Consider the following 18,912-nt stretch of genomic DNA (forward strand, 5'->3'; position numbering starts at 1 on the left):
GGAGTTGAGGAAATTTTCTCCATTCCCTGTCACTGTGCCCAAACTCTGCCAGCCCGTGGGTGTAGCAGCTCCAGGGAAACTGGTTTCTGTCGACCTGTACACTATTCAAGACCACCGTGTACTTGTTACTGAGAAGCCATCAGTCATGTGAGTGGACCTTTTTATGGTGGAGATTGTCCCCAGGGAAACCCTTCTTGCAATTCAGACCTTCCACAGAGACAGATTTCAGACTCTGACATTTCCCATTCCCACTTCTTTGTTCCCGTGGAGGCTGTGGTTCTTTCTCTCTCTCAACTCTCCCCACTAGAATATGGTTATACCTATTAACACAACATTGTAAATCAACTATACTTCAATTAAAAAAGAAAAAGAAAATGGTTATACCTAATTCCAAAAATGACAGAGAAAACTTAAACCTGTGGGCAAATATGAATGAGAAAAATATGCAGAGAATTCAAGGCAGCAGGCATTATCAGGGAGGAAAGGGGAGAAAGGTTTTGCACTGGTGAAGGGACAGTCTTTAATGAGGGTAGAGTATTCATAGAACCAACTTTAGAGAACAAATTGTAGGAAATACAAGGAGAATTAAGAAAACTCAGGGGAGGGGCTTCCCTGGTGGTGCAGTGGTTAAGAATCCGCCTGCCAATGCAGGGGACACAGGTTCGAGCCCTGGTCTGGGAAGATCCCGCATGCAGTGGAGCAACTAAGCCCGTGCGCCACAACTACTGAGCCCACGTGCCACAACTACTGTGCCTAGAGCCTGTGCTCTGCAACAGAGAAGCCACCACAATGAGAAGCTTGCGCACCGCAATGAAGAGAAGCCAACACAATGAGAAGCCCACGCACCGCAATGAAGAGTAGCCCTTGCCCGCCACGACTAGAGAAAGCCCACACGCAGCAACGAAGACCCACTGCAACCAAAAATAAATTTAAAAAAAAGAAAAGAAAAAAGAAACCTCAGGGGAGTCACAAACATAGCCTTGATCATGTAGATAAACCTCAATTAGGCAACAAGGAGTTTGAATAATACAGTTAATAAGATCGTGGTAAAAGATATGGGCTGAACTTTGTATTCTGCAAACAATACACATTTTAAAGTGCTCTTGGAATATTTAGAAAAACTAATCATCTGTTAAATCTCAAATAAAAACAAAAACAAAAAAAAGAAACCCAACGCATTCCAAAAAGCAGACGTTGAACTGCCTAATCTCTGGCTGCAAGTACACGTAACTGGAAATTAATTTTTAAAAGCTTAACCAAACAAGCATGCAAGACAAACTCCCGCCATGTGATAATTAAAAACAAAACACAACTCTTAACTTTGGTCAAAGGTGGATCTCAGCACTGCAAGGATAGATGCTTTAGAAGACTGGGGAGGTGTGAATGCAGACTTAAATAATTATATAGAGAAATCACAGAAATGAGACAACGAATAATGAAACAAATCTACACAGGAAGAAGGAAATAATAAATTAGCAGGGACTAACTGATTAGAAAAAACAGAACTGACAAGTTCAAGAGCTGGATCTTTTAGAGCTGCAGTGTGCAATAGGGTAGCCATTAGCCACAGGAAAATTAATTCAGTTTCTCAGTCACACTAGCCAATTTCCATCACCCAGTGTCTACATGTGGCTAGTGACTACCAAATTGCACAGCACAGATACAGAACTTTTCTGTCAATGCAGACTGTTTATTGGACAGTGCTGTTTTAGCAGGAAGACTCAATATATAGAGAGTTACACTATATATATATATAGTGTAACTAAGAAAAAAAAAAGGATGTGGGAAGAACAAGTACATAAAATAAAGAAGGAAAATGGAAATGTAACTTAAAATCCATGAAAAAATTATAAAGCCAGCTCTGGTAATAAATAATTGGGGGAATATTATTAAAATAACTTCATTTACTGGTTTAAGTGCTTATTTTATTTAGGTTAATCATTTCCTTTTGCAAGAAATTAAGGCTCTGAATTTGCCCCTGAGAACAGCTATGCCCACATCTCATAAGTTGTGCTCTCTTGCCATTAATTTCTAAATCCTGTAAAAGTTACATTGGCTCAAGAAGTAGAAAACACAAGTAGGCTAAAACTCAACAACTTTTTTTTTTAATATTAGCAATTTAAAAAATAATTAATTTTTGGCTGCATTGGGTCTTCGTTGCTGCGCGTGGGCTTTCTCTAGTTGCGGTGAGCGGGGGCTACTCTTTGTTGCGGTGTGCAGGCTTCTCATTGTGGTGGCTTCTCTTTGTTGCAGAGTACGGGCTCTAGGCACGTGGGTTTCAGTAGTTGTGGCATGTGGGCTCAGTAGTTGTGGCGCACGGGCTTTGTTGCTCCATGGCATGTGGGATCTTCCCGGACCAGGGCTCGAACCCGTGTCCCCTGTATTGGCAGGCAGATTCCCAACCACTGTGCCACCAGGGAAGCCCTTAAAACTCAACAACTTTTAAAAAGTCATTGTTACAGTTAATTGCCTAAAATGTGTACGTATTACATACATAAATGAGGGGAAAGTTCTAAAATGTCCACGACAAACAAGGGCCCAGGCACTTTAGCAAGAGTGGTTTTCAGGAGCAGGCTGGGGTTGTTTGAGGTGTGACTTAGCAACTGCAGTCAGTCATGTGCAGAAGCCCTGACATCCTGGACTCCACATCTCAAACCAGATGGTCCAAGTTTGAGCACCTAGTTTTTCTTCTTAGTTCATCTTTTGAGTCTTCTGCACCTGCCCAAGGTGGAAACTTGGGAGTCATCCATGTGATAAATCCTGATGACTCCACCTCCCTAATGGCTTCAGAAGCCAGCCTATTCCTCCCTGTTCCCTCTTGCCTTCTTCAGCCACCCACCAGAGAGCCAGAAAATTGGCCCCAAATGTGGATCTGGTGGTGTCTTTTCTGGTTGAAGCCCTTCTTCGGCTCCTCCTGTGATGCAAAGTCCAAGCCCCTCGGCTCCCTAACCGTCCTGCCTGCCTGATGTCCCATACCTTTTCCTCTGTACTTTGCCCTTCATCAACTCTGAACTGTTTATAGTTAAAGGCAGCCCTGATGATTCACACATTTGCATGTACTGTCCCTCTCCTGCTGGGACAAAGCCAGTCACCTGATTCCCTCCACTTTTTTTTTTTCCCTCTATGAGCTTCACTGTGCTCCTGCTGTGTGTGCCTGGCACTGGGAGGCAGTAAGAAGGCAGATGCAGTAATAAGCCTCCCCTTCATGGGCCTTACCTGTCTGTCTCTTTTGTGCATCCTGCGAGAGTAGAGACAAGGTCACCATCCCTTTCTGCATCCCAATGCCAGGAAGGTGCCAAATCCAGGTGGGTCAAAGTGGGAAACACTGTGAATTAAACCCACAGTGTAAGTCCCTGATGCCACACGCCTTCCCAGTCTCCCTGGGAGAGCTGGGTTCCAGTTTGGCCCTGCTGCTTGCTAGCTGAGCTGGCATTAGCAGAACAGCCTTCTGTGCTTAAGTTTCTCCATCTGTAATGGAGATGGTTGTTTGAATAATAGGGTTAATAAGAGCTTATTAACCGATATGGGTTGAATGTTGTATTCTGCAAACGGAATATACATTTTAAAGTGTATTCACGTGGAGTGGGCGGGGGGCGTTAGTGAATGCCCATTTGCTGCTTCGGTCTACTGGAATTGCAAGTATAGGTGGACATCTTCAAATGCTAGGGGAACAGTGGCCGGAGGGCACCCCGAAAAGAAACGTTGTAAGTTTTATTAAGAATGTAATTTATGAGTATGGTCCTTGGTATTCTGGGCGAGTGAGGGGTCTAAACCTTGTGGGTAGGGTCCGACAGAGTGGGACTCTCCCCTTGCCACGCCCCCCTCACCCCCAATTTGGGAGACTGTGCTGTGCGACCCTTGGCGAGCCGCTGCCCCTCTCTGAGCCCCTCTCGAGTGAGGCCTGGGGCCAGGGCCCCCCTCGGCCATCCCAGGCGCTGCCTGCCACGCGGTGACCCGATCTTCTCCCGGGCACGAGCCCAGATCCGCGCGCGGACCAAGCCACCCGGTGGCTGCTTGAGGCGGCCCGCACACTCGGTTTCTCCTTTTCTTTAACTTTTTCCAAAGTTCCATCCTCTGCAGACCTGCCCTTCAAGGTCTGCACCCTCGAGAAGCCCTCCCGGAGCCCCCAGCGCGGACCGCCCGGCGGCGGTCACTGCCGGAGCGCCAGTCGGACGAGCGGAGCCCTGAGCGCCCGGGGGCGGGGCCAGCGCCCCGGCAGCACGCCCGCCCATTGGTTGAGCGCGAGGGCGGTGCTGCGGCCGCCGTCACTGCCTGGCCTGGATTCCACGGAGTGGAGTGCGCCTCGGGCTTTGTGCTTCGCGGCCGCCACTAGCTCGCGGGGGCGGGGCTTCTCCTGCCCAGCGTCCGCCCCTCCTGAACACACACATAGATGCCTGGAACCAACCAATCCTGAGGCTGCCTTAGCGGGGAGGCTCCCCCTCCCCTCGGGGCTCCGCCTCCTTTCTGTCCTGCATGCGCCGTATTTCTCCGAAGAGCTCCGCCACTCGATTCCAAACGCATCTGGGAAGCGAATCTACTCGCGCCGGCGGGGGTGGCATTGTCAGGGGAGGAAAGGGGGCGCTTCCTAGCTTCAAGGACGCGACCTCCTGCGGTCGCCGCTTCTCAGGGAGCGCATACCCGAAAGGGCGTTTGTTGACCACCCAGCCGTCAAAAGTTCACCTAGCGCTCCCCCATCCCCAGTCCCACCATTAAATCAACTAGATTCCAAGGGGAGGAATTTCCCGACTAAGTGCTGCCCGCGCCCCGGGGCTCCGGGGATTCGAACCTCGTCTGCCAGGGTCTGGGGCGGGCGCGGGAGAGAAAGGCTTAGGATGGAAACAAAGTAAATTACTTTATGGAGTTTATAATATTCACACTTTCAGGGAGAGCCACGAGGCCCTGTGGTTAATGTGTCATGCAGGCCCATGACGCAACTGTTCCGTTTGGAAATTTCTGGAAAGCAGTAATTTTTGGAATAATAAATCTTTTTTTTTTTTTTTTTTTAACCACGGGCTTTGGAAAGGAATGTAGCAAGATGTTATTAACATATGTCGTGCTATGGAAACATTTAATAGGGGTTTTTTTAAAAAAAGTTTTTGTTTTGTTTTTACCATATATCTACTTAACTGAGAAAAACCAAATTGATTTGAACTTAAAAAGGCAAAGAAACCAAAAGTGGCTGTATTTTTATAAGCATGTTTTTACCGCAGGGCCTTTGTTTTCTCCCAGTATTGCAGCTTTTAACCTTGCTTGGTTATAAATTGGTAACGTTTAATTTTGATGTAGTTTGCAAGTTGACAGAACACTTGCAAGAATTGTATCTAAATTCACTAGTTTTACCCCATTTGTTTTATTATCTCTCTGTTATCCTTATGTACACATTATATACATATTAATTTTTTCCCCCCTGAATCATCGGAGAGTCAGATGCACGCATATTGTTCCTTTGCCTTTAATTCTTCGGGGGTATTTTCTAAGAACAAGAAAATGCTCTTACACGGTGTTTAGTTGCTTTGACTGTTGATTTTGTACTAAGGCAAAAAAAGATCTTAAGAGAAACTTTGTAAAGCTCTCGTTGATGCCTGTCGGCTATTCTGACACAGTCACTTCAGGAATATTTGGGAGGTAGAATGGTATAATGGATCAAAAACATTTCTTAATCATCTAGCAGAGTTTCTAAAAATGTATTTTTATTTTTCAAATTTTTATTGAAGTATAGTTATTTACAGTGTTGTGTTAGTTTCAAGTGTACAGCAGAGTGATTCAGTTATATTAAAAATGTATTTTTAAATAGAGTTCAGTTTTAGAAGGGCGTACACATTCATAGGAAAAAATTAAAATCAACTTGTGCTGATATGCAAGGATGTTGCTACCCACCCTCCACTTCATCCACATTCCCCTCCCCACAGGCAGTCACGGGGCACATTTCTTGTGGCCCTTCCAGACGGACATATGTCCTATTTGTCCTTTTCTTTCCCCCTCATTTTAAGATGTAATTTCCATACAGCAGAGTTCACCCGTTTTGGTGTAATGTTCTGTGAGTTTTGACTGATTCTATAGTCATGTAACCACTTCCACAGTCAAGATATGGAATGGTTCCATCATCTTCCAAATTTCTGTGTGTCATTTGCAGTTCCATCCCCTGGTTACCACTAATGTGTTCACTGTCTCTATAGTTTTGCTTTTTCCAGGATGTCATATAAAATGGGATCCTAGAATGTGTAGCTTTGGAGACCAGCTTCTTACAGTCAATACCATGCATTTGAAATTCATCCCTGTGTTGTGGAAATCGGCACTTCATTCTGTTTTGACGGCTCCCTAGAGTTTGTTGCATGGAGATACAATGTTTATCCATTCCCCAGTTGAGGGATATTTAGTTTGTTTCCAGTTTGGGGTGATTACAAATGTAGCCACTATAAACATTCAAATACAGGTCTTTGTGTGTACATAAGTATTTTGTTTTGTTCTTCACTTCACCTGGGTAAACCCCTAGGTTCTGTGGTAAGGATCAGAAGTATATGTTTAACGTTATAAGAAACGATCAAACTGTCTCCCACTCTAGCTGTCCATTTTGTATTCCCACAATGTACATCTCTTTCCTTTTTCCACGAACAAGCTATGTTCTTTAGACACTTTTTTCCCCTTAATGCTATCTTGGAAGTGACTCCAACATCAAAATACATAGAGCCACTTCCATTTTCACAGCTGCGTACTATTCTACTTCCTTGATCCACATTAATTTATTTACACAGTCTCCTGCTTTGGACTTTTATGTTGTTTACAGGCTTTTGCAGTTATAAACCCCAATGGTTAATGTCCTGTAGGGTAAAGAATATCCTTGTCTAGGTGTCTAAGTGCACATATGGTCCCTTGTCTGCAGGATAATTCCTAGCAGTAGAAATACTGAGGTCAAATTGCACCTGTCTCCTTGGCTTTATACCACATCTCTTAAACCAGTTGGCATTTCTGTAGACCTCTCTCTGGGGAAAGCATCGTTTGGTGAGTAGTCTTCCACTTACTTCAGAGGGTCCACCCGGAGGATGCTGACTCTGCCCCCTCCTTCCCGCTCTGCCGGTTTACTTAGAGTTCAGTTTTCAATCTTCTCAGCGGGGTGTAGTGAAAAAGCCACTTGAGGTGAGAGTTTCAGGAGGGTAGTGGCTGCTTCTGCTAGTGGAACTGGAGACCAGGGGCTTTTGGAAACTTCAGGGGAGAATTGGGAGGAAATTGAGGCCAGCAGCCCAAGGCAGCTTGGGTGGGGGGGGGTGGGGGATGGGAGATGGATGAACAAGGAACTTGTGTGTTTGGAGGAGGGAGGTCTGGGCATGTGCATGTTGCATACACACACATCATGTACCTGTCCTGGGAAGGTCCATAGCTCCCGGACTGCTGGGCATTTTCTTGAGAAGGCTGCCATCCTCTCTGGCAGAAACAGCCTGGGTGTGGTGGCCCTCTGAGCCAGGGCTGCTGGGACTGTGGCTGTGGCTCATTTGGTATCTATAAAGGGGCAGGGCAAGGTGCACAGGGAGAGGAGAGTCAGACCCCTCCTCCATTTTCATCTTGCCAGATGTGTGGTTTTCATAATTCAACCTGGGTGGGGGACACCCGCAGTGGCGCTTCTATTAAATAAGATAAAGTACTTGGAAACGGAATGGGAGACACCCAGAGCAGACTTATCATTATCAAAGTATAGTCTTCAAAAGTTAAAATACACAACTCTTATGCAAAGAAAAAAAAAAAAGCACAAAAAAGCACCTGTCAACACTTTTAACCCTTTAGTGAGGGCACCGGCTGGATGGTAAAGCCAAAGCATGTATAATCACTGAACTAGGATTGCAAAGTTAGATATGGGGACACTTCATGTCCCAGGGGCAATAAACCTGTCATTTTTGGAGGTTATTTCTTCTATGGGATAAAAAATGATTTACAACGTATCCATCTATAAGTTGACATCTGGCTTCCTGGAGTTGAGGCACTAATAGAAATAGTGAATCAGGGACTTCCCTGGTACCGCAGTGGTTAAGACTCCGTGCTCCCAAGGCAGGGAACCCAGGTTCAATCCCTGGTCAGGGAACTAGATCCCACATGCATGCCGCAACAAGAGTTTGCATGTTGCAACTAAGGAGCCCTGGAGCTTCAACTAAGGAGCCTGCCTGCTGCAACTAAGACCCAGCACAACCAAATAAATAAATAAATATTTAAAAAAATAAGTAAATCAATCACAGATAAGTTTCACTGTATTGAAACTTACCTCTGATCATTTGCCTGGGTTGGCAAATGATCCAGCCCATTGCTTGCTTTTGTATAAATATAAAGTTTTATTGGACACAATGCATTTGTCCCCATAAGCCTTCTCTGGGCTGTTTTCACGCCACAGCGACAGAGTGGACTAGTTGTGACACCGAACATAAGCCCCGAACATATGCTTTGTGACCCTCTATGGGAAAATGTTGCCAGCTCCTTTGCTGGAGAATGAAGTTGTTCTCAAGTGGGCCTCTTAGGCAGGGCTCCAGAGGAAGATTGAATAGCCCTGTGGCTAACCTCTGGCCTTATTTGTGAGTGTTGGATCGTTTTTCTTAGCATTGTCTAGGCCGGAAAGCTTATGTGTTTGGGAAGTTTTTGTGAGGTCTTTGCTGACACCTCTTTTGAACTTAAGGGCTGATCCTCAGATGCAGCCCCAGCCCAGGAAACAGGCCCCTTCCTGCTCGCACATGTGCTTTCCCAGAGGGTGGAGTCTTTGTGGGTCCTAAATAATTGTCTGCTTTCTGTATTGCTTCCTGCCATGGAGTTCCTTGGGTCCTCTAGACAGATTATTAATGACAATGGAAATAATAATAATGCCCAGAGTAGCTAACTGATATCCAACCTACACTTTGTCTATCAAAGAATCCAGTTCCTTACCCGCATCCCCTCTTTTTTTTTTTTTTTTTTTTTTTTTTTGCGGTACGCCGGCCTCTCACTGTTGTGGCCTCTCCCGCTGCGGAGCACGGGCTCTGGATGCGCGGGCCCAGCGGCCATGGCTCACGGGCCCAGCTGCTCCGCGGCATGTGGGATCTTCCCGGACCGGGGCACGAACCCGTGTCCCCTGCATCGGTAGGCGGACTCTCAACCACAGCACCACTAGGGAAGCCCCCCTCTTTTAAGTGTGAGAAGGAGTTAAGGGCTTATCATCCCCATTTGACAGACAAGAAAACTGAGGCTGTCATGGATTCTTTAGAGAAAGCTTTGTGGCATGCCTGTGGGTGGAGAGCTGTCTGCATGTCACTCCTCCCCCTGACTGGGTGGACCCTGTGGATGGCCATGTACTTCTTGAGACCCAGGAATGTCGAGTTCAGAGCCAAAAGATCGAAGTTCGGGTTTTGGCCCTGCTGCATCTCAGCTGAGCAAGTCTTCTCTCCTCTGTGAGATGGAGACAATGTTACTTACCCCCCTCCCTCCCTGGGTCTTTGTTAGAATTAAGTAAGAATCCAATGGGGGGCAGGTATGTAAACGCTGATAATCCTACACAGACATTGGTGGGGTTAACTCCACCCTGCTCCTATTACAGCTTCTTAATTCTTTCTTGATCTATGTAGAAAATCAGACTATGCACCTAGGCATGGATGCTCCAAATTTTCCATGTAATTTTTCATGGTGTTTGGGAAGTTCCTACAACTCAGAGTTCTTGGATGAATTCCTGAGCCACTGGCTAAAAACTGGGGGCTTAGAACTGCTCCAAAGACCTTTCTTTTGCCTCCTTTCTGTCTTTTCAGACATGGGTCTACTGAGCTCCTGTTGGGTGCAAGGCCCTGTCCTAGGAGTAGGTGTCATGGGATCCAGTGCAGTGAATGGAGCAGGAGTGGCCCTGCCCCCTAAGCTCCCCTCCAGAGAGACAGCCAACAAGCACCCAAGATAATTTTCGAGAGTGATAAGTGCTGTAAGAAAAATGTCATAGGATCATATGTTAGAACGTGGTTCAAGAAGGAGAAAGTAACTTCCAGAGGGGAGGTCAGGGAAGGTCTTTCTAAGGGGTTGAGACCTGAAGGTTGAGAAGGAGCTAGTTATGGGAGGATAAGGGGAGGATGCTGCAGCCAGAGCAGCAGATGCAAAGGTCCTGTGGTAGGGCTGAGCCTGGGTGTGAGGGGCAGGAAGGATGCTGGAGTGGCAACTGCCTGGGTTTGGGAGAAGGACTCAGAGAGACTGCAGGCACTAGACCACAGGAGACCCGTAGGCTTTGGCAAGGAGTTTCTTTCGCTAAGCCTCTGCTGTCCAATACAAGAGCCAGTAGCCCCCCCAATTTTAAAATTAAAATTGAAATACAATGAAAAGTTTGGTTCCTCAGTAGAAGCTGGAACCTTCTACTGTATACTCTTGGTGGGAATGTAAAATACTGTGCAAAGTAGTATGATGGTTCCTCAAAAAATTAAAAAGTATTTTGGAAATTAATCCCTTGTCAGTCACATTGTTTGCAAATATTTTCTCCCATTCTGTAGGTTGTGTGTTCATTTTGTTTATGGTTTCCTTTGCTGTGCAAAAGCTCTTAAGTGTAATTAGGTCCCATTTGTTTATTTTTGTTTCATTACTCCAGGAGATGGATCCAAAAAGATACTGCTGTGGTTTACGTCAATATTTTGTAATAACCTAAAAGGAAAAGTATCTGAAAAAGAATAGACGTATATATATATAAAACTGAATCACTGTGCTGTACACCTGGAACTAACACAACATTCTAAATCAACGATACTTCAATAAAAACATTAAAAATAGAAGTACCGTATGATTCAATAATTCACTTCTGGGTATATACATAAAAGAACTGAAAGTAGAGTCTTGAAGAGATATTTGTACACCCATTATCACAGCAGCATGATTCACAGTGAGCAAAAGGTCTAAGTAACCCTAGAGTCAATTGACAGATGAATGGATAAACAAAATGTGGTATATACACACAATGAAATAGTATTACCCTTAAAAAGGAAGGAACCTTTTATTTTTTTTATAGCAAAACCAGCTCTATTTATTCATCATGATTTGCACATTCCACATCTCTTATTCAATGACTATTTTTTCCCTGGCACCTTTGGATCATGACAAGCTTGGAGAGAATTAAAATTCCAGAAAATTTTGCCTAAGAACCTATACAAAGCTTGGATTCTCCCCTTTTTGACATATATGATTGATTTTCATTGTATAAATATAAGCAGCTACAGTTATGCAAGCTAGCTCATCTTACTGTGTATAGACGTTTTCCTCCTTATCAAGATATAGTCAAGCACCCACTGGTGATATCGTCAACTAGAATTCTGCCTTTGTTAAAAAGGAAGGAGATCCTGACACTCACTACAACATGGATGGACCCAGAGGACATGATGCTCAGTGAAATAAGCCAGACACAAAAGGACAAACACGATCTGATTCCACTCACGTGAGGTCCCTAAAAGAGTCAAATCCATAGAGACAGGAAGTAGATGGTGGGGGCCAGGGGCTGGGGGAGGGGCTGGGGAGTCAGTGTTTCATGGGGACAGAGTTTCAGTTTGGGAAGATGAGAAAGTTCTGGAGATGATGGTGGGGATGGTTACCCGACAATGGGAATGTAACTTAATGCCACTGAGCTGTGCACTTAAAAATGGTTAAGATGGGGCTTCCCTGGTGGCGCAGTGGTTGAGAGTCCGCCTGCCGATGCAGGGGATGCAGGTTCGTGCCCCGGTCCGGGAAGATCCCACGTGCCGCAGAGCGGCTGGGCCCGTGAGCCATGGCCGCTGAGCCTGCGCGTCCGGAGCCTGTGCTCCGCAACGGGAGAGGCCACAACAGTGAGAGGCCCGCGAAAAATGGTTAAGATGGTCAGTTTTACACATATTTTGCTGCAATTAAAAAAAAATTGGTTCTTTGTTGCACTAACCACACTCCACAGCCACGGGGAAGTGGCTACCGTGTTGGACAGTGCCGATGGAGACCATTTCCATCATCACAGAAAGTTCCATCCAACAGCGATGTTCATGTGGGAGTGTGGCTTCAGAAGCCTCTTCAGTTCCCTGGGTCTGGTTGGTGGGGTCCACGTGGGCCGGAATGTTCATTGCAGCAATCAAAGGGCCTGAGGATTTGGAGTGAAGAACACTCCCCAGCTTCCAAACCACGTTCCAAGGTGTGCACGGACTGAGCAAAGAAGGCACCCAGGGAACAGGCTCTGCTGTGGCCGAGGTCTTTCCAGCCTCAGGGAAGCCATCGGTCCAGGGACAAATTTGCTGGCAGCCTGCAAAGGGAGGGCTGGTCATGGAAGCCCAGGTCAGATGCTGAGGGACCAAAATTAAGGGGAATCAGGAAGTCATGAGTCGTGAGACATCGGGAGAAAGGGGATGTGTTCCAAGCTGCTGCAGGAAGCCAGGGCAGAGTCCAGCCTTCAGTGGACAAGTTCGGTTGCATCAAATAAGAAACTCCAGCCACAAAATCCATGCACAGCCTCTTCCCGCCGTCCGCAGAGCCCTCTCCTTTCCCATTCATAATCTCCTGCAGGTCACAGCAGAAATGCCACCTCCCCTTACTTCCAGCACGGTGCTTGCTGTGTATGCAGTTATACTTTTAAATAATGAATATGTCTCCTCCATTGGACCATGTGGTCCCAAAGGCAGGGTCTGTGGCCACCATGTTCCTGCAGCAGCTGTAATATCTAGATCAGTGCAAGCAAGTGTGTGTTGAAGCAATGAATGACCTTTGGGCAATTTGCTTAACCGCCTTGCACCTCAGTTTCCCCATTTGTAAAATGGAGATCATTATCTATCTATGTATTTATTTATTTTAAAGAGTTCTTATCTTAAAAAATTTTTTTTAATTAATTAATTTATTTTTGGCTGCATTGGGTCTTCGTTGCTGTGTGTGGGCTTTCTCTAGTTGCAGCGAGCCGGGGCTACTCTTCATTGCGGTGCGCAGTCTTCTCATTGTCACAGCTTCTCTTATTGTGGAGCACGGGCTCTAGGCACGTGGGCTCAGTAGTTGTGGCTCACGGGCTCTAGAGCGCAGGCTCAGTAGTTGTGGCGCACGGGTTTAGTTGCTCCGCGGCATGTGGGATCTTCCCGGACCAGGGCTCAAACCCATGTCCCCTGCATTGGCAGGTGGATTCTTAACCACTGCACCACCAAGGAGGTCCCAGATATATCTATTTACACCAGTACTGCAGCTGCGTGCTGGAGCTGGCTTGATAAAGCCAGTTGGGTAATTTTCAGGAAATTTGGTTCTTAAACAAGCTGTTGTTAAAATTTAAATGACATCAATTTACAATTAAACAAATTATGTTTAAAACTAAGGTAATAAATTCTCCAAACTCACCACTTCCTAATCATCTCACTACATTTTTCTATGATTTATGCTTTTGAGGTTATTTGCTACTATTGTATCTATGCAGTGGATGTACTATTTAATGCTGTGATACTATGTATCTCTTACTGGCTCCACATTCGGTAACTATAGGTGGGGTAGCTTGAAAGGAACCGTGGTGGGAGTATTTACACCATGGAAATTGGCAAATGCTATAAAGCAGAGCATCTCTGCCCTGCTCCCTGAAGAAGCTGTTAAACATCTACAATCACGTCACTGGCTTGGGGGCTGAAATGAGTTAATAGTTGTGCCTGGCACGTAGCAAGTGCTGTAGAAGTGAGCTGTTACTGTTATTATTTTGTTTGTCTTGCACTTCCTCATCCAAATTTGCTGTTGTGCAGACAGGAATTGGGCAAAGCCACTGACCAGCTGTTTTCTTCCTCTCTCCAGTGTGTCCGACCATCTGTAAGTCTCACGGCTGCACCGCTGAGGGTCTCTGTTGCCACAGTGAGTGCTTGGGCAACTGCTCTGAGCCTGACGACCCCACCAAGTGTGTGGCCTGTCGCAACTTCTACCTGGATGGCAGGTGCGTGGAGACCTGCCCGCCCCCCTACTACCACTTCCAAGACTGGCGCTGTGTGAACTTCAGCTTCTGCCAGGACCTGCACAACAAATGCAAGAACTCTCGGAGGCAGGGCTGCCACCAGTATGTCATTCACAATAACAAGTGCATCCCTGAGTGCCCCTCCGGGTACACGATGAATTCCAGCAAGTGAGTCTTGGGTATGGGTTCCGGGGTTGGGGGCAGGTGGTAAAGAGAGGAAGGGGCATGGGGTTGGTATTGGCGATGCTGCCTTTTAAAACTGTGTGGAAAACTAGAGTTAATTGACTGTGAGTGAGGAAGGTGCTGGTGATTAGTGGCATGCCTGGGTCTCTCGGATGCCATCCCTGCTTCCTGGTTTTGGTGCTGGCCTTTGGAGCAGGAGTCAACAAACTTTCTCTTGCAAAGGGCCAGAGGGTAAATATTTTCTGCATCTTGCATACCGAAAATTTAAAGCTTTCTATGCTTAGCATTGGAAATAGAAATCTTGGGCTTCCCTGGTGGCGCAGTGGTTGAGAATCTGCCTGCCAATTCAGGGACACGGGTTCAAGCCCTGGTCCAGGAAGATCCCACATGCCGTGGAGCAGCTAAGCCCGTGCGCCACAACTACTGAGCCTGCGCTCTAGAGCCCGTGAGCCACCACTACTGAGCCTGCAAGCCACAACTACTGAAGCCCGCATGCCACAGTTACTGAAGCCCGCGTGCCTAGAGCCCGTGCTCCGCAGCAAGAGAAGCCACTGCAATGAGAAGCCCGCGCACCACAACGAAGAGTAGCCCCCGCTCACCGCAACCAGAGAAAAGCCCGTGTGCAGCAACAAAGACCCAACGCAGCCAGAAACAACAAATAAATACAATAAAAAAAAAAAAAAGAAAGTAGAAGTCTTTGGTTTTGTATACAGCCCTTTAGATGGTCCGATTGTTCCCATGATGTAGCTGCCTGACTCTCACAACCAAGATCAGAACTCAGATGCTTTAAATGTTTTCTCCAAGCTGGATCTGGATGGTGTCCTGAGATTAACCTGGAGTGCCAGGAAGAAGGACTCAATTCTAGATTGTTCTCAAGGCTTTGTTGTCTTTTGAAGGACAATGCCATCAAACCATTTCCTACTATTTAGGTGAGAAAAAGCAAGGTTTTCTCTCCCCGACGGTGAGTCAGATTTCCTACCCACATCTCAGACTTCTTGTTCATGCTGTTAGCTTCTCAGATGAGCTATTTTGGTGTCTCAGGGCTGTAACTGAGTTTAAAAAATCTGTTTCCTGATTTTTACGTTGAGGGTCTGAAAAAAACACACCAACCCACAAAACAACACAAAAACAAATCAGAAACAGACGTACGTCTAGGGGCCTTGAGCTGACCTGCATACGTAAAAAATCTTCCCCTTCAGATCTGAAAATTAGCCAAGTGAGCGGGTTCTGGTGGGAAATTTTATTTCCCTGAGTGGGGAGGGTGGGAAGGAAAACAGTCTTTATTCCGGTTCCGAGGAGCCTCTCTTTGAGTGTTTGTGAAACCTGCAAGTACAGTATGTTTTGTTTTACTCATTTTTGATAAAACCTATCAGGTGGCTTTGTTGACCAAAAATAGGCTTCTATAAATCACCTTTGCATGCCAGACAGAGCTATTTTTTCTTCTTTGGGGCCAGTTTATCAGTAAGATTGGGAAAATTATCATATTCTTCTTGATTTATTTGGTTTTTTTTCCACATTTGAGATAAAGCATGGATACTAACATCTTCCACTAAAAGACGTTGGCCTTAAAGTTTTTTTTTTTTGATCATAACAAAGATCTGAAAAATAGAACAACTTCCTTTGATGTTTTGCTGATGCCAGTGACCCCAGGATTAAAGCCCCAGGAAATTGACAGCTTGTCCTGTGATGCTTGGGACGTTTACTGAGTCAAAGAGGGGAAAGTGAGGGATGTTAATTATGACCCATCATGGCAGTATTTTACTTTGTAGGTTAAAAAAAATTTTGTTTTCCTTCTGAAGCTTTTATTTTATTTTGTGAAAGACTTCAGTGCTGTCGTGTTTTCTAATGTGGTTCGCTATTAAAAAGGGCCAGATATGTTTTCTTCCATTCCTTTGGCTTACCTGGGAACTAGTTCTTTTTTTTTTTTCTTTTAATATGTATTTATTTATTTACTTATTTGGCTGCACTGGGTCTTAGTTGCGGCATGTGGGATCCTTCAGTTGCGGCACACAGGATCTTCACTGTGACGTGCGGCTCTTTTAGTTGCATCATGCGGGATCTAGTTCCTTGACCAGGGATCAAACCCAGACCCCCTGCACTGGGAGCGTGGAGTCCCAACCACTGGACCACCAGGGAAGTCCCTGGGAAGTAGTTCTTGATGTTATTAGAGCAGAGGTCTGGGAACCCATGTGGGTTCATTAAGAGGCCTCGCCATCTATGGTCATTCCCAGATACCTGGTGGGGTGCTCTTTAGTGAGATGAGGAGGATTAGATACTTGGGGTGCATGTTAAGGGTGTGGAGAATTCTCTGCCTCTTGATCTTCGCATGGCTGGTTTCTCCTTGTCATCCAGGTCACAGGCTTAAAAGTCACTTCTTTTGAGACTCCTTCCCTGTATGACCATTCTTTCTGAACTAGCCATCTGGTTACTCTTGGGCACAACACTCCATTTTAACTCTTTTCATGCTATTTACCACTAGCTGATATTTTAATTGTCAATTTATTAATTTTCCCCAACGAGACCATACACTTCACAAGTGTATCAGCTAGCTTGTGCTGTGTAACAAACCACCCCAGCACTTAGTGACTTAAAACAACACTCATTTATGATTTCTAATGAGTCTGTGCATTGACTGGAGGTTTGTCTGGCTTGGGCTGGGTCAGCTCTGATGAGATGGTACAAGCTAACCTCTCATATCCTGCATGGGCAGCTGGGACCTTTCTCCATGTGTAGCCAGGAAGGGCATGCTTTACTGGGTAAGTACTTCTTAAGCCACTGCTGTATCACATTTGCTAACGTCCCATTGGCCAAAGCAACTCATATGGCCAAGCCCAGATTCCATGGATGAGAAGGCAGACTCCACTTCTTGGTGGGAAGGGCTGGAAAGAACGTGTGGATTTCCCACAGGGAAAGTAGGTTGTTTGTTCAGTCATGTGTGCCTGTGGTTTACAACTGCCATTGGCAAAGGGCCAGATAGTAAATATTTTCAGCTCTGAGGTCTGTATGGTTGCAGCTACTCTACTCTGGCCTTATAGAGTGACAGCAGCCATTGATGATACTCAAACCAGTGGTTGTGGGTGTGTTCCAATATAGCTCTATTTACAACAACCAGTGGCCAGCTGGAGTTGGCCTGTGGGTTGTAGTTTGCTTACCTTTGGCTTAGAGCATCATCTATCACATGATAAATGCTCAGTGAATATTTGTAGAACCAACAAAAGAACCCAAACATTTGGTCATTATTCTGTTTCGACCCCAGCTGCTCTGACACCAACTGGGTGTACTGCAATAGAGCTCAACCTCAACCACCTGGCTTAGCATCAGACCCACAGGTTAAAGCCTTGGTTCTCCATCAGACCAACTTTACTTCATATGCCAGCCACAATTTGGGGGTCCCCAGGTCACCCACACTTCTGATTGGCTGGCTATAAATTTTGAGGCTCCCACAAACCCCCTGGGTTCAATAATTTGCTAGGACAACTCACAGAGCTGAAAAAAAAAAAGTCTATACTATTCTGTTGGTCCAAGCCTATTGATGGTAGCACCTTGGGTTAGGGATGCTTGCAGTGCTTACCTGGGCATGCATCACTCATAGCGAGCTCTACAGACACTCTCCCATGGGGGCCCCTATTTATGGCTGGGCCAGCTCTGTGGTTCCTATTATGATCCCAGGATGCACTTCAGTGAGAAACCATCAGGGAACCTCGAAGAACAAGGTTTGTTACTCACAGGTCCTAGAGGGCCACACAGTGAAGTCGTGGGGAGCAGGGGTGGGGAGAGGGAGAGAGGGGAGAAAAAGAGTGGGAGGAGGGAAGGGAGAAAGAGAGAGGAATATTTGGGGGGGGTCTGCTTTTATTAGGGTATGAGGGTGGGGTGTCTAGGGTTTTATGGATTCACTCTATGGTGAATTTAAAGCTTAAGAGCAGGAATTAGGGCACAGGAAGGGGGAAGCAGGGTCAGTCAAGTGGTCAGTTATCTAGGTTCCCCAGGGCTTTCTGAAAGAGCCCCCTTCATGGGTGGGGGCAGCCTAATTCCTTATCTGGTTGTTTTGCTAGTGGCTGGGTCATAGACCTGGTGTTACATTTACTCAAGACAGATGTTTTTTGAAATAGATGCCTCAGCAGTCAGAAAGCTTCATGTCAGGCTTACAATTACAACTACAATTACTTACAATTACAGCTTGATTATTATGTATGCACAGAGGCTGGGAGAGTTCCAGACGCAGGGCTCCTATCCCCTCATGGAATCAGAGATATCACCCTTCCAGCATAGCTGTGTGTTCACCAGCCAGAGAAATGGACTGAGTTGGTGTCCAGAGTTTTCCTTTGGGTTTTACTACATAGGTGTGATTGGTTGAATCAATGGCCATGGGTTTGAACTCCATCTCCAGCCCCGCTTTCTCTCTCTGGAGGTCAAGTGGTTGATGCAACCCTTCAAATCACATATTTGGTCTTTCTGGTGACCAGCCCCTACAAGTCACCTCATTAGCATAACAAAGATGCTCCTATAACTCAGGAAATTCCAAGGGCTTTTGAAGCTCTGCGCCAGGACCTGGGACAAAGACCAGATGTGTTCTTTTTTTTTTTTTTCTGTTCTTTCAATTTTCTTTTTTTTTTTTTTTAACATCTTTATTGGAGTATAATTGCTTTACAATGGTGAGTTAGCTTCTGCTGTATAACAAAGTGAATCAGCTATACATATACATATATCCCCATATCTCCTCCCTCTTGCATCTCCCTCCCACCCTCCCTATCCCACCCCTCTAGGTGGTCACCCGTGACCAAGATCTTTCTGAAGAATTGAATATGCAGGGGTGTGGTGACAACAATTACTGTTGTTATTTA

General features: G+C 45.8%; 1 protein-coding gene across 4 annotated transcripts in view; it reads left to right on the forward strand.

Moving 5' to 3' along the window:
* Positions 1-18,912, forward strand: part of INSR (insulin receptor) — a 131,100-nt gene that overhangs the window by 68,041 nt on the left and 44,147 nt on the right. For all 4 annotated transcript variants that reach the window (XM_060094283.1, XM_060094285.1, XM_060094286.1 and 1 more), the window contains exon 3: positions 13,735-14,056. In XM_060094283.1, coding sequence (XP_059950266.1) covers positions 13,735-14,056 — 322 coding nt within the window. The remainder of the gene's footprint in view (positions 1-13,734; positions 14,057-18,912) is intronic.

The sequence above is a fragment of the Mesoplodon densirostris genome, chromosome 3, assembly GCF_025265405.1.
Source record: "Mesoplodon densirostris isolate mMesDen1 chromosome 3, mMesDen1 primary haplotype, whole genome shotgun sequence".
In the NCBI taxonomy this organism is placed as follows: Eukaryota; Metazoa; Chordata; class Mammalia; order Artiodactyla; family Ziphiidae; genus Mesoplodon; species Mesoplodon densirostris.